The 16,815-nt window shown below is 30.3% G+C and overlaps 1 protein-coding gene across 2 annotated transcripts in view; it reads right to left on the bottom strand.

Moving 5' to 3' along the window:
• Positions 1-5,521: 5,521 nt before the first annotated feature.
• LOC118179400 (laminin subunit alpha lam-3-like) overlaps positions 5,522-16,815 on the bottom strand; it is a 258,439-nt gene continuing 247,145 nt past the window's right edge. For both annotated transcript variants that reach the window (XM_085825564.1, XM_085825563.1), the window contains 6 exons: positions 15,169-15,358; positions 13,320-13,460; positions 11,603-11,738; positions 10,687-10,820; positions 7,019-7,235; positions 5,522-5,774 (listed from right to left, as the gene is read on the bottom strand). In XM_085825564.1, coding sequence (XP_085681690.1) covers positions 5,638-5,774; positions 7,019-7,235; positions 10,687-10,820; positions 11,603-11,738; positions 13,320-13,460; positions 15,169-15,358 — 955 coding nt within the window. In that variant the 3' untranslated portion in view covers positions 5,522-5,637. The remainder of the gene's footprint in view (positions 5,775-7,018; positions 7,236-10,686; positions 10,821-11,602; positions 11,739-13,319; positions 13,461-15,168; positions 15,359-16,815) is intronic.

The raw sequence follows: 16,815 nt of genomic DNA on the forward strand, positions 1-16,815 counted from the left end.
CTTGATGATGGCTAACTTTTTTCTGTTTTCTAAGGGGGGTTAGGCCGAATTCAGTTTCTACTTGTTGTTATTTGTAGATGAGATGGCACCAATAATGATCTTAGATGCTCTGTACTGGACAGTGTCGAATTTACCCTTTGCAAAAGATGAGGCATGTGCTCTAATGGGGGCAACATATTCTAGAATGGGCATAACGAGCATATTAATAAGTATTAAGAAGAGTTGTTGGTCGTGATCCCCAATATGCACTGCATAATCTTAAGGATTTTAAGGCTTTGTTAGAGATTTGTTCAAGGTGTGAAAATCTCAGCTCATCATCAAGAGTTACGCCAAGGTATTTGGGATGTGTAGTTCATTGATTACACATCCACATAGATTTATAGTAGATTGAAAGGATCTCTGTTTTTCCTGTCAGTTGAAAAAATACAATAATTAATTTTGTCAGGATTTAAAGTGAGCTTGAGCTCTTTTGACAAATCTTCAATGCCTTGCATACAAGTATTGATAATCCTTTGTGACTCATGAATGTCAGAGTGAGTATGCCATAATGCAATGTCATCTGCATAACACTCAATTCTTACCTCCTTACTGATTTGGGAGTCAATGGTATTAAGGTAGAGGAGGAAGAGAAGGGGACTTAATACAGAGAGAGCCCTGTGGGACTCCTGCCTAAGTGCGATGGGTTTCTGAAAACATGCCATTTACTTTAACTCTGACGTTTCTTTCTCTTAAAAAGTCATTTATCCAAATGAGAGAGTTACCCAGAATACCTCTGTATGGACAATAAATTAATTTCTGCCTCCAGATTGTGTCAAATGCTGCAGAAAGATATAGGAAGATTACGGTTGGTTTTCCTGTGAGGCTTATCTTGGAAGCCATCAATAATTGATTGGCAGAGGTAGAAGAGCTGATCAGCTGTGCTGTGCTTGCCCCTGTAGGCAGTTTAGTAAAAATGCAGGGCCTTATTTTCAGTGAGCCACTTCAGTCTGGTATAAATGATTCTTTTCATCATCTTGTAAAGGATGCTGGTCAGGGAAATAGGCCTAAAACTTTTGCAGTTGGTAGCATCTTTTCCTGGAGTAGGTATAATAGTTAAGTTCTTCCAAATTTTGGGTAGCTTGCCTGTGCGTCAAGAAGTATTAAAAATTGAAGCAATGATCTTTTCGCATTTTCGCCAAGACGTTTTAGCTTTGACTATAAACAAGGTTTGGTCCAGATACATATATGTATGTCATATGTAACTGGCAAATTTTTGTGTTTTCAGGTGGTACCATAATTAATTTATATCTCAGCACAGCCAACACATACTACATGGATAGACTGGAATTTTCTTAAAACACACCTAGAAAAGTCAGGGAATTTCATTCTCCTGTTTGAGTGGCAACCTTGAATTTTTAAATTTGTGTGTGTAAACACTCTTGTGAGAATGTGTAGTAGTAATTAGTTTCATGTTCAAAATAGTGAGCTTATATTAAAAAAATAGTTTTTATTTAGAATGTATGAAGTTTTTGTCCACTATTGCTGTGTGCAGTGTGTTTCAAGGGCATTGTGATACAGAATTGGCCCTTTGATTATTTTTCCTCCGATATTGCTAAGATATGTTAGAAAGTGTTATTGTGCCCTCTGCTAGCAGCATCACCAAAGCTTTCAGTCCTGTATTACAATTGCTTTGATGACCATTAACAGAGATATGATATTGTTGCAAAATGCTCAGCTGTGGTAAGATAGCTTCCCTGTAAAGTGGGGAGTCCTGAGAGATTGTTACACTGTGAAGGTGTAAAGAGTTCATCAGTACTGATACTCTATGTAAAGACAAAATTCTTGAATGGCAAGCACTTCTAACAAAACAGTGGGAAAAGAATTTTTTGCATAGTCCTTAAAAAGCTACAAACTGTGGTAGACTTCAACTTGATTATCTGCAGCCAATTATTTTGGAAATTTTTAAGACACCAATTGTTACTGAAACCATACCATTTGCAGGCAACATTTAGATGCTTATAGCTTGTAATATGAATTTTGTAATTATATGTAAGAAACATTGCAAGATGATGGTTTTGCTGCTATTCAGTAATGAAGCGACATTTCATGTGTACAGAATGGTAACCATCATCTCCAGACATGGACATGGAACATTCTCGTGATCTCAATGAACAGAAACAGATTTACAAAACTAAATGTCTTTTTTTGCTATTCTATCTATGCACAAAGCTGTGTGAGCCTCCCCCCTTCCTGACCCCCATGGTGGATATGTCATATCTTGATACGATTTTCTCAAATGAAAGAAGATCCAGAAAATTTATATTCTAAAGCGAGATGAAGCTCCGATTTATTGGTACCGTGAAGTACCTGAAGGATAGGTCAGTTGATATGATGAAGATCAAACAGCATTATTCAGATAGATAACTACCAAGACCCTTTGATTATTTTTCCTCCGATATTGCTAAGTTATGTTAGAAAGTGTTATTGTGCCCTCACTGCTACAGCATCACCAAAGCTTTCAGACCTGTATTACAATTGCTTTGATGACCATGAACAGAGATATGATATTGTTGCAAAATGCCCGGCTGTAGTAAGATAGCTTCCCTGCAAAGTGGGGTTTGGGTTGCCAGATGTGGAACGAAATCACCCATTTAGTGATATGCCTTAGACGGAGCGAGAACATTCTAGAATGTGTTCTTGGCGATTTTCCTCGAGAAAATTCTTGAAGGTAGGATAAAGTTATATATACTCTGCCTGTATGCAGAGAGAGTAATATCTTTAATTTAGTAGTGTAGTATTGACTTGAGTTCAAAGATTAACTCGAGCGATCGACTGAGTCGGGAGCTGTACGTAAGTGTTTACCTTGAAGCTGTCTTCATCATAACAGCCTGAAGGCTGTGTTGCTGATCATTTCAACGTGTTTATTGTAGTTTTTCGATGACTGTAAACATGTCGAACCCTCCTGTGTAATATTGGCAAATAAATTGTGTTTTGATTCCTCATCAATTACTCCAAATCCACGAACCCGTAGAACGCAACAATATAATGCATACAGGCAAAATGGTAATGCCTTTCAAATATGTGTTGTGTAACAAGATGAGCACACAATTAATGTTTATATATCCCATTAGATCAAATAAATTTATATATTTGAGAGAGACATTCTAATATTTGATAATAGAGAATGGAGCAATCAACGTTGACTATCTTTGGCATTAAACAGTAAAATCTGTTATATAACAAATGTAAAAATGTTCAAAAATTACATCAAAATGCATGTGTTCCTCATTTTGAAGAAAGTACTTGAAAAGGTGCATAATTATTCTGTTTTAATAGAGCATCTAGTGTTCTTTGCAAACATAAACTAATGAGATGCTCAAAGATTATATGAAGAATCATCTTCAAGTGCGACAAAGTCCAGAGAGGGGTGTAAAGAACCCTCTATTAGCTCAATATAAATTTCGCAGATGGCACGGATTCATGCTTACAGAAGCCAACACTTTCGGCTTAACTCAAAAGGTAACAAGTAATATAAAATAAAATAGTATTAAATAAGCCTAATAGCTTTTCACAGGTACTTAATGTGCAGGCAGGCTCTGTCTTGTAAAAATTGCTGTAAACAAGCTTAATGCCTAGAAGTGGTCAATGCCACAGAAATCTAATCGCTAGTAAATCAAAGATAACGTGGCCTTCAGCAGGCATAATACACTGTCGAATCGCCTTCCAAAACCTTTCCTTAAATATTACTTCTTTCTACCTCATTTTAATATACACTTACTATCTTGTTAACATTCTGGCGAGAATGTATGTGTCAAAAACGAGAATAAATGAAAAGTTGCTTAAAAAAATTAACTGTTAGATAAATGAATGACCACAATATGAAGAATTTAACTAATGGCATTTTCTTTCATCCTTTTCAGTTCCACAAAGGAAGTAATGTAATTAAAAAAAATTACTCGTATCCTATTTCAACGAAAATGCATTTTTACCGCTCTTGAATCCATATGAAGGATTTTTTTTTATGTGATATCTGTGCGTATGGCTAGAATAAAGGACTTTTTTCAAACACAGATTGTAAAATAATTCAGAAGAGTTGTTCCCCCCCCCCCCCCGATATCTGTAGGTATAAAAATGTACACTGTGAAAAAAAAGGGACAGTTCTATATAGGACTATAACAAAAATAATGCCTTTTATTATTGCAAATTAAATCATGTTTAATCCATTCTTGAATTTATTAGATGAAATAAGTGTTTAAGATTTACTTCGTAATTTTTAATATAGGTATTTTGAGTTTTTATGCATTTTTGCCTTGTCACGAAGTGAGAACTGAATTAAATGAATGAGGAATACTGAATCGTGTATGAAAAATTGTTTCTTTTTTTCGTTTAATTTTTTTAATATATCATTTTAGACTTATTATAATATTTGAATAGAACATGTGCAAAGATTAGATAATATAAATTTTGTGCATTCTGAGTTATAAAATGAATGAGATGTAATGCTGTTAAGTAGACCTAGCGCCAGAGTGTCGCTATGGTAAACAAACATGAGGAATTTTAAAGAATGCATTTATTCTATTGTGATTTATGCACTATCAGTGAAGTAGATTTAATTCAATATAATCATGCTTAATCCATGTTTAATCAAGTTTAAATGAAATGCAAGAAAATAGGCGTATAATTTAATATTCCGTACAAGGACGTCATGTGGTGTACACATCAGATCTTTTTCATTGCAGACTAGCGAAAAAAATCCATCATTCATACTTTCAAATAATTTTAACAAAGTGCGTAAACCACATTTGGTGTTATCGCTTATAACAAATATGCCAAATTTTAAAATGTGCCGATATGTAAATTTACACATATCCTAGGAAATGTTTAATAAAAAAACTAATTTTTTGCTGGTATGCTTAGACACACATCTGCTTTAAGATGATTGAAAAAATTTCATAGGTTGTAATGCCAAATGTTTTTCAAAAAATTTATGAAAATCATTTAAAACTAAATCATAAAAAATGGCTGAATTTTATTTGGAATGCACCTAAATTTCAAAATGTGAAAGGAAGAATCAAATAAATTTAATAAAAGGAGATATATATCAAACTCGATTTACATTGATGAGATACACAGCCAGAGTGCTCTGCTTCTTGAATATCATAGTCCTTGTTTTTGAACTTTTGGTATTAAACCTTCACAGTGTCATATGATACAACATTAGTACCTAAAGTTATACACTTGATTTGGTGATATTCTGTACCTGACTTTTTGCAACAGAACTGGAAGTAAATGATGGTTCTAATCTGGTAGCATGATAGTTCCATTTCAGACACCTTGTACTTAATGACAATTATATTTTTTTAGAAATTTCACAACACAGAGTTATACAGCAAATCTTTCTTTCAAATGCCAAAAAATTACTTGACATTATGATTAAACGTGCCAACGCAACCTATTTGTACAGACGATATTTGTGGTGGCAGGAAACTTTTGTTAAAACCTGATGTATTATTATCATCTTTAGACTTAAATTAAAAATGTATTATAAGGAATGAATGAAAAGTCTTTATTATACATAAATATTAGAATGTACAAAAATGTTACATTTATTTTTAAAAATTGTTAATAAATAGTTATAAATAAATTTTATATCACATTTTATAATTGTGGGCACATGTACTGAACAATATTTTCTTCAGTTTCAGAACTTTTTATATGTAGGATTTCATCATTGATGCTGATTCCTTTGAAACAGCCCGAATAATTGTTAACACATTCAGTAGTATGGAGTTTTCCTAGAAAAAAAGTTTTATGGGGAGTGACTACATTTTTAATTAAATATAAAAAGTATGCAATACCACAACAGATAAAACTTTAAAAAAAAATTTTTAAAGGAAAAAATCTGAAAGGTTTCAGATTTTAAATTACGCCCAAAGGGTCTTTTTTTTGAAATTTTGTCAGTTACCTTTACTTATTAAATATTGCGTTCTTCACACTTAAACCATAAAATTCAGTTCAAAAGCAATATCACAAAATAGTTTTAAATTAAGCATATCCCCTTTAGAATTTCCGATATACATTCTCACGCATTGGAGATAATTTTTTTTTTGTTTTTTTTTTTTTTTTTTTTTGTTTGTTTTGTTGTTGTACAATGTTGCCGTTACTTGCTTTGAAATCCTTGAGTTTGTTAATCACAAATTTGTTAAAGTTTTATAAAATATGAAATTGATAATAAAACAAACTTTAAATTTGGGCTTCCATGTGCCCATATTTGTAGTAGGATTACGTCATTCAAAATTTGATGTACTGTTGTTTTATCATAATGCAATAAATATACATATATTTATGCAGATTGTTCATTATTTAATTTCTTCAAATATAATTCAAGACTCTAAAATCTGTTAGCAACAGTTTGAAAAGTGAACCATTGCAAGTCGAAAACAATAGAACTGTTATTTTAAAATTAAGGTTTAATTGGTTTGACAACTGATTCCAGCATAGAACAGAAATCTAAAGAACTGCCATTAAATAAATTTTTAGAATATCTGAATTTATCAAAACTCTCATTTTACTTCCTTTTGCAACAACATATTTGTATGAAGCAGGTTTTTCTTATTACTCTGTAATAAAATCTAAATAGAGATATTGATTTAATGCTGCTTCTGATATATAAGAAATCAGGTGCTTGACATTAAAAGAATTTGCAGTTTAAATACAAATGCATCCAATTTATTGAAAACTAAATATTTTTTGATTTAGCTAGTTTTGTGTGTAACTTTTTATAAAATTTTAAATTGAAAATCATTTTAAGGTATGATATTAATATTGGAATAAATGTTCCTTTTTATCATCCTTTATTATAAATAAAGTATTTAAAATTAAATTCAATAAAATAAAATTTTCAAAATTATTCTGCTTGGAGAAAAGTTTAGAAAACACTGAATTTTAGCTATGTTGTTTACATAAATTGAACTCAATTCTGTGTATTAACTTTTATAATAAAAATATGTGGTATTTTATAGGATCAATGTATTTTTACCTGGTTTTCCTCCAATATAAATTTCAGCAAAATTAAAATCAGATGGAATGTTCACTTTCTGTTCCACAGCTTTGAAATCATCAAATTTTAAAATAAAGTTATGATTCTTGAATGACATTTTAACTTTATGCCATTTAAAATTACAGGAGCTTTCAGTTCTCAGTTCTTGATAAAGTTGCACTTTCAGATTATCAGGCCCATACAAAGTTGCAATGATCTGAAACAAAAAGTGTATATTTATTTTTATTTAAAAAAAAAATCAAATTGCATTGAATGTTCTATTTTAGTGCAAAAAATCGCTGCTTTAAAAAATGTAAAACGAATAAATATATGATTTATTGGAAGCCTCTCTAATTCCTGGTATTTATAATTAAGTTTAATGATTTAAAAAGAATCATGTTCTATATATTAAAAACATGGATTATTAAATAGCAATCATGAAGCTGTAATTTAACATTCAGTTGAGTAATTATTGTTGTCAAATTGTATATAATGTTTCATAATCTATCAAAGTATCAAGTACTTTTTAAGGGTGTATTATATGTTTTTAATTCCTTCAGTAAATGTATCATACATTTTTGTCCCGATATTTGATTATTTTTTATATATTCAGTAATCAGAACCAAGTTTCATATTGATGTTAATTCCAGCTCACATACATAAACAAACTGGAAGATTTAGCATATGAAAGAATAATATTTAAGGTATCAGTTTATCATTTATATTGCTATTTATTCAGTATGAAGTAGTAATGTACCTGTATCAATAAAATAAACAAAAGGAAACAACCCTGTTAAGTTGTAATGAATAATTTTTCGATAATTAAGAGTTTTAAAAAGAAAATACTGTAATTTCTTGAAAGTGTAGTTCATGATTGTATTTTCGTTGCCTTTTTTGATTTACAGCATGATTTAATAAATTTGAATACTTATAGGTGCAGGCATGTAGCAACAAATTCAGTTTAGTTGCTTGTTGAAAAAAACTTAATTTTGATTTGTTCATCACTTATACAATATGTTTTATAAAAGTGATATAAACTTTCACAAAAATATTGTAATGTATTTTATAGAAAGGATTGTTATTTCATAAAACATGAAATGTGATTTATGTAAATCAAACAAATAAATGATGTAAATTATATGTATAATAAACAATGTAAACACCTTTGAATTGTAGCTAAAAATTTTTGCTTTCTGACCATCTAGCACTGAGCTTATCAGTAAGTCAGTTATTATGATGTAATTATTTAATATATTTTTTGTGTTTTGTTTTTGGCTTTTCTGTTTGCCTGAAATTTATTTTATATTCTCTTACAAACTTTACTGAGGAGGGTAGATACAGAAAATCTCCATTAAAAATTTTTAAAAAATATAGTGGTGCCTCACATAACAAATGTAATCAATTCCATAATGGTATAATTTATGGAGTTACTGTTTTGCACCCTCAAGTTTAATCTATTGCTCGTCTAAAATCATATAACATTGAAAAAAAATTCAAATGATTAAAAAAATAGCACCAATTCAAGGTTGGGAAAAGTAGGTCTTTTTGCCAAAAGAGAGAAACTTAACTGCTCTTAACTTTTTTCATGAATGAAATGACAATGAAAGCATTGTCCCTCCCCCTAAGTTTACAATTTGTGTAATACAGTGTTTTCTCAGCATGGTTTTAAAGTAATGCATGATGTTATTTTTATTGAATAAATCAACAACTTTTTTCATCTGGGTTTACTTATTATTTTCACAAATAAAAATATTTCTAGGTCAATGAATTTTGGGAGTGATCATTAGATTATGATTCCAAGATAATAAAATTGCATGAGAATGTATTTTTAGCATTTGAAAACTCTTTTGCCATACCAGGCGTAACAAAATTATAAGTTATAGAATTTTGCACATTATTAAATTGTAGAAGTGGCATTTAAAAAACAATCAACTTTGAATTATTTTGATGTATAAATTAACTAGCCCATGAAAGCAAGTTGAAAAGGACATAAAAATTTATAAATTTTGAAATCTAATATCTTGGTCAATGTTTGTTACATCTGAATCAAAATTTTCCTTTTTATTTTTGTAATGAGCATAGCATTTTCATAAGCAAAAAGAACTGAAGAAAAGTTGTAAGAAGTTATATTTTGTAATTTTTTAAAAATTGTTTTCTTTAAATTTAAAAGTGCCAAAACATGAATATTTGCATAGTTTGAAACATATTTTCAACTGGAAATATATGTCTGATACCAATGGTTGTTAAAATAAAGGCCAGGTATGGCAGAAGACTACATTAATACATTTGGAAAGCGCTTTAACTAAAAAGTTCTCACTTGCTCAAAATTTGAATTATGATGAGTCAATCATTCATAGTTTAGCATAGTTGTCTATTAAAGTCTGACCTTGTACATTATCAGTTTCTGCCAGTTTGTTCTGTGAGCTTTCTCCTATACAAAGATTCTGAGCTATCAATTCAGTTAGATATTGATGTTTCATTTCTGTTTTAATATAATTGGAGAAAGTAGCTTGTTTTCTTGTTTTTAATCAGTATTTATTTTCTGCCAAGCAAAACTTATGTGTATAGTTCCAACTAATGGCAAAGGAATATGCTTTAGTTGATTTGAAGTCCAAATTAATAAACAATTAAAATCATTCTGTGATAAAAGTGATAATTTACAAAAATTTTAGCATTCCCCCCCCCCAATAAAAATATTAGCAACCTCCTATATCAGGCGTGGCCAAACTGGCTCGCGAGCTGCATGTGGATCTTGGGTGCCTTAACTGCAGCTCATAAGTGGTATGAGACTCTTTGGATATATACTTCTTTAGCAGTTAATTAATAAATATCTTGAATTGTATATGCATAATAATTTAATAGATTTTAAAACACCCAAAGTGCACCTAATCATCAGAGAAACAAACATAATGGCAGATAATTCCATTTCTTTGAATTGTTGCAGTGAACATTTAATAGTCATTGGGACAGCACAAAAGAAGTTAAATTCTAAGGTAATTTAAATAAATAATATCGTTTGATATCCTCTCCTTCCCCTCAGGTAGATAGCCTTTGTGTGTTTTGTCATACTAAAAACTTAACAAGCAATCAAACAGATCTTTCTTGAATAACAATATCTCGCTTGTGCACAGTGTCCCATTTCACTTATTTTATAATTTCTAGTATAGAATGTGTAAGTTAAAGAAAATCGTGTACTTGCAAAAATCAGAAATTATAAACAAAAGGGGTGTCTGTAAAAAGAACATTTAGTTGCATGTTATATCGAAAAGAAGTATGAAATCTGTATATATTGAAGGGAAAATGAAGAATGTAGAGTATTTTCTGAATACAGAGTTGGAGAATTAAAACTTTTTATCTATATGTAACTACAGGAATTACATAAAAAATACAATTTTTTTATTTATTTACTTCAAACGTATCTTTAAGTCAAAATCTATTTCATCCCTTTTAAAACAAAATTGCCTGAATCTTAAAATGTGCCTTATACTGTCATGAAGCTTGGCCACCTCTGTCATACATGCATAGCCTTTTATTTAGTTTAATTATAAATGCTATTAATAGTGCTACTATGTTGAAGATTCATGTAAAAACTAGGCATAAACTATTATTTATTAATAAAAATATTTAAATCTATTAGCAAAAAATATCAAACTTAAAATATAACTCACCATATCTTTTTGTAAACATAGATCAAACCATATACCACTAAATGTTTGGAAAATACTGAAAAGAGTTCCATCCATTTGAGTTGTTCGAAACTGGAAATCCAAATTTAATTGTTTTCCCAAATGAAAAGCAGCATCTGAAAGACAATTCAATTTCATTAAAATCTGTTTTTAACCCTACCATTTAGATTAGGAGTCTTCAACCTGTGGCCTGTCAAAGATATTTCAATGGCTCGCCAACCTTTTTCCTTGTCAATAAGTTAAAAGGAAAAAGGTTTGTAAAAATGTCTTCAGTATGTAGTTATAGGCTCAACCTATTCCGAACATTAGCTTGTCTGGTGTGACAGTAGCAAGATGCATAAAAGATCTGGTTATGGATTTTATAGCTATTTTATGTACTGTACCTCATGTTACCTCTTTTCTTTCACAATTTAAAAAAAAGTACAAAGTATATTGATTCAACAGTTAACAGTAGTCTTGTAAACCTCTCTCCTCTTTTATAAATTTTTCTGCTTATGCTACTTATTTGACAGATGTGTCCTGCAGATATATATGAATTTATTGATGTGGCCCTCAGGTGTGAAATGCTGAAAAACTCCTAATTTAGATAAACCCCTTGACATAAAATGGCATCCGGGAGACGTCATTCATTGCATGTGCCATTGTAGACTTTGACGTCTCCAGGGCATCAAGAACTGGCTTTTAGCCAATGCTGTGCAGTATATTATTATTGTTATATGGCAATGTAAATTGGAAAATAAAATGTTCTGTTTGTAAGCTTGCACATGAGTGTCCACAGTTGAGCCAAATAATATTCTTAGAATGCGTCAACACGTATTTTATTTGTATGTTAAGGGGTTAATCTATAATTTAGCAATTTATTTCAAGAATATTTCAGTATAAATTTTTTTGACCATACCTTGTGTAATATAACCAGTGCCCGTAAAGTAGGTACCAAATTCAACATATTTGAAGCAAGGACTTTCACTTGAAAGCTTTTTGTTTTTTCCATTCATGATAAGATTTTGGAAACAGCCTTTAAAATCATTTTGAAGCTAAAAAATAAATAAGTAATACAGACATTGCCAATATATCTATATATTTCAAGAAAATTTTAAACTAGCATATAAACTGATCTCGCACTTTAGTAAATTAATATTTTAAATAAAATTAATATTAGCAGGACATTACTGATAGGAGCATTGTAATTCAACATTTGTTTAGATAGTTAACTGTTATGCTGTTGAAAGGTGATTAAAGAATCTTCTCAGCTTCTAAAACAGTTTGAGTTAGGAGCTTTCTGAAAATATTTTTTGAATTTGTATTACAGTTTTCAAACTGAATTTCTATTGTTCTTCATTACTTCATTCTTTTTTAATTTTTCTCATACCTGCCTCAGTTACATTTATTTGTTATTTATATAAGCAACTTTAAGATATGATTAACTTCGAAAATAGTTTTAAAAAATAATTAATTTAATAGGCAGTTTGCATTAAAACTGTATGTCTTTTGTTATAATTCTTCACATATGTAGTTACAAACACATTCAAAATAAGCTTATTTATTAAAGAAAAGAGGCTTTCTTGCATTAAAAATTCTCAAATAAAACTACAGGAAACTAATTTTGGTATCTTTGCAAATTTCTTAATTCCAAGATTTTTATAGTGATCAATAAAAATTGAATTTATTAAGTTGCTGTAATGAAAAATCTACAGAACATTCTCAAAGTTTCTGCATAAAGGGAGTAATTATGAGCTTTGATATGCTTTTGAATAAGTTCTTTATTCAAGACTGCTTGCCCTATAGCTTCAGATCTGAATTCAGGACGCTTGAATTTTCTATTGTGCAAATGTATGATTTGAAAAGGCTACTGTGGGTACCAGTTACAGGTGTAATGCAATCTTAGTAATTCATGTGCTTCTGTAATGGCAATACAAACTTTTAAGATCAACCTTATGTAGGTAGTTATTAACCTGTAGATTGCAGGAGACTCACGTATAATATTATTATATAGAACTTCATTTGAGATAAAAAAAAACAATGGGGGAAGATAAATTGAGATTTTGCTGTATTTCAAGCGATAAGAAAAATAACTTTCAAGGTGCTTGAAAATTCTATTTAAACAGTAATAGATGTATTATAAAATTATTCTTATGTATTATAATGAATAGCCCATTACCCAGACAGTATAGTGGCTAGGGGAGCTGAGCGATATCGAAGAGCCTGGGTTTGAATCTCAGAGAAGGCAAAGAACGCAAATTGTCTGTTCCCTCACAGGAGGTAATGGTGGTTGCCTATTAGGTGCCTCCACAATAAAATGACCATCACTTCTGGCCTTAGTTAATGGTGAAAGTCTTAAAATGGCTAGTGCCTGCCATAAATAATAATGATCAATAGCCCTATTTTTGCATATCTTGCATAATGTTTAGATCGGTGTGGAGCATTTAAAACTCTACAATAGGTAACTAAATAAGATAAAGCTTAAAATTCAGTAAACTAAACATAGAACAAGAAAGTTTGAAGTTCTTTCACAGTGATAAACTGAAAAGAAATGAAAACTGTGTTCTAAAAATTTGTTATAAGAATTTCAGTCTAGAAATATTTCAGGTAAAAAAAATTATCTGAAAGTCACTTACCTCATGTTCAGTCTTACTAGCTGTTGGAATGCCTCCAATGTATAGTTTTTTGAATGGCAATCGTTTTGGAACATTTAGTGATATACTTTTCCTCTTGTCTAAAAATACTGATAAATTCTTTCCATGTTTCACAAGTTGAACCTATTAATACATTTAAATTAAGAAAATTCTTTCAAACCAAAAGCTTTACACAGTTGTGATTCTTAGATTTCATACAAAAGTGAACTTAAGTATGTATGTTGTACAGATATTATTTGAGGTAGAAATCTTTATGTTAATTCAAACTTTTTTGTTATTCCTTTGATTTTTATCAACATCCAAAGTTTAAAGGAAAAGTAATGAATAAAAATATATTTAAATAGCATTAAGTTGTAGCAGGAATTTTGGACAATGGTTTTCCGTGATAGAAAACTATTAGCGAGGATGCAAATTTAACAGAATTAGTATGATTGTACGAAACTTGTTAGTTAATATTAGAATTTCTGTTGAATGAATGGAAAATTTGTTAAAGAAATATTTGTTCAAAGTTTGAGATGAATAGAAATTCAAATAGTTTCTTGATTAATTTCTAGTATAAGTTCCATGCTAATGTTTGTTGTTATTTTGGCTATCGATATTGTATTGTTATGAATTTTATATAGTGTAACACAAATGGCTTTAAGAAAATCGAAGCTGTGTTGGAAAAATAAGATTACAGCGGTAAGTCTTTAACATTGAGTAAATAGGTGATAAAACGGTTTTGACGACTAATTTTTGTTGCAGAATTTGGAGAGAAATTGCCTACAAGCATTTGGTGACATTTTGTTTGAAAAGTGTATAACTGTAATTGTATCTGTCCCTTATATGTAACTTTAACCCTATATGCTTTTCAGTAATTTTAACAAATGAAAGGTACTGAGATTTCTTGGTGGCAACAAGGAAAATATATAAGTTCAGAGAGAGCATCAATTCTCAGTTTAAAATTCAGGGCAAATTTTGGAGTGTTGAGACATCTCCATTCAAGCTTTGCTCTTCAGTTGTGCTTTGCAATGCATTGTGTTTAACGTTCTTAACTACTGGCTGTGCTCTGTCACACTGAGAAGAGCTATACAAGTATTTCTGTGGAAAATTCTAGAACTGTAAAGTGTTTCTATTGGGAAAATACGCTTTATCAAGCTAATACTGGTTCTGTGTGCATACAATCCATTACGAACCCGTACGTACACAACAAAATGAATGGACATCTGTTAAGGATATTAATGGAATTTTTATTTAAACCACTGTTATTGCTTCACAACTCTCTTCATTTATTATTTTTTGTATTGGGTGTCAAATCTTTCTCAGAAAAAAATTAAGTTTAGATTATCAATGATTAAAAATAACCTTGAAGGTGATTTAGATTTTTTAAACATGTTTTAAGTTAATAATGCATATAAAACAGATCAAAGTAAGAGTTATTAGGAATAAAAGAATTCCCTCATACTTTCTTTCAGTCCTAGTTGATGGTCAGTTTATGTGTTCAAATAGAGGAAGGGTGATTAATGTGATTATACCAACCGATGCATTTCAATGATATAGTATTGCAATTATAAAATGCTTTTCTTTCTTCAATATTGTGAAAAATTTTAATATATTTTTGTACATATATAACACTTCTTGACTAATAAACATGATTCTTTATAATCACAATTGAAAGGGAAAGAAAGAACTGAATTTAATAAAAATTTAAATCTATCAAGGATAAGAAGTTTCATTTTAATTATGTAGTTGTCACTTTATCACTTCTATACTAAATAAACAAAATTATTTGGATTATTTAACAAGTCATTTATTTAAGAAATTTATCAATTTAATTTTATATAAATCTTACCTGATGCCATTTTCCTATGGTTAGTTCTTTATCACTTTTTGCAAATTTATTGTCTTTTTTCCTCAAAAAGTCTACTTTCACTAGACCTTTCTCTAAAAATATTGAACAGTGCAGTTTTTTATGTTCATTTGATAAAGAAATAATATTTCCATCGGGATAGAAAGTCCTGAAGTCTAATGATATATTGAGGCTGTAAAAAAGAGAAACTATTAGAATCGAGATCATTAAGCATATTAGAAATAAGTACACGAAAGTGGATTAAGAAAGCAAATCTAAAATAAGCTTTGGTTCTAAATCTTTGTAATTTTCTGAAGTAATATAAAAAGTATTTAATAATAAAAGGAAAAATATTCTCACATTTATAAGAAAAAAAATTGTTTCTATAAGTTATTTTATTTCATGGAAGGCACCAAACAGAGTTTTCATTCAAACAACATCTTTAATTATAATATGGCAAACCTGAGATGGATAACAGAAAAGTATAATAACAACTAAAAAGAAAGTAATAATCGCTTAAGATGTTTTAAAAAATGTTTAAAGGGGTTTCTTAAAAGAAGGCTTCAGACTTTATTTCCTTAAAATGAATCCTAGATGTGTAAATAGATTAGCAGATTTTATGAGAATAGTTTCAATACCGGAATAGAACAGTTATGTATACAAAATTTTATTTTTTTATAAGGTTCTTATGGAACATGAAATCCACTAAATAAAACATGGGCTCGAATCCCAGAGAAATCATGGATATATGTAAATGTATGGTATCTGTATGGCATGGGGGCAGTCTAAATATGTGGCAAGTTGAAAGTCCTCTCGAGAGGTAGGTGGTAGGGAAACAGGGGTAGGAGATCCCCCTGGAGTGCTGTCCTTCAGAATTGGGGATGGAACTGAGCAAAGTTGTACTGTTGCCAATGACATATGCAATCTTGCACTCCTTGCCAAGATGAATTTTGTAGGTTTGTTTTGATGTTACTGTCAGACAAGTGAGGTAAGTCACAACAACATTAGTAGATTTAAATACAAAAAATTCCCTGCATATGTAAAGTTCAGTGACATAGGTGTAATTAATATTTTATCATGGCCAGCTATAAAGTTAAATAGCCAGTACTGTTTCACCCCAGCATAAAACTTAATCACTTACTTACATGAGTTACTTTTTAGTTTGTTTCATTAAAGGAATAACTAATTGAAAAAAATCTAAGAATATTTTTAAAGAAAGTTAGCAAATGAGTATTTTGGCCCACCAGTGGCCAAGGAGTAAAAGCCGCTGAACACTGGTAGTTTGATCAGTGGTTCGAGTTTTGGTGAATGGGCTGGCTGTATGGGCATTTTTGTCGTTTTTTCCATGTGTAATGTGGATACGTGCCAGTTTCCCTTAAAATGACCTCCACTGGGCATCCCTCCCTTTCTGTGTAGTGCCTAAGGGTGGAGCACGTAATAAGTTTAAAAAAAAATATTTTAATACCCTTACAAAAGCTGCATATAAAGATAAGAAACTATTTGCTCTACATGTAACATACAACATATTGCATTAAAAACCTATTCGGCCCCCACTACTAAAATATAAATCCTAAAATTTAGTATCTTATTTTGAGAAATGCACTGGAAGTACATGCTTAAGGGTTAATATCTGAGGAAATAAAGTATTTA

The sequence above is a fragment of the Stegodyphus dumicola genome, chromosome 10 (genome assembly GCF_044657685.1).
Source record: "Stegodyphus dumicola isolate Sdum_Otavi_A_Nest chromosome 10, ASM4465768v1".
NCBI lineage: Eukaryota > Metazoa > Arthropoda > Arachnida > Araneae > Eresidae > Stegodyphus > Stegodyphus dumicola.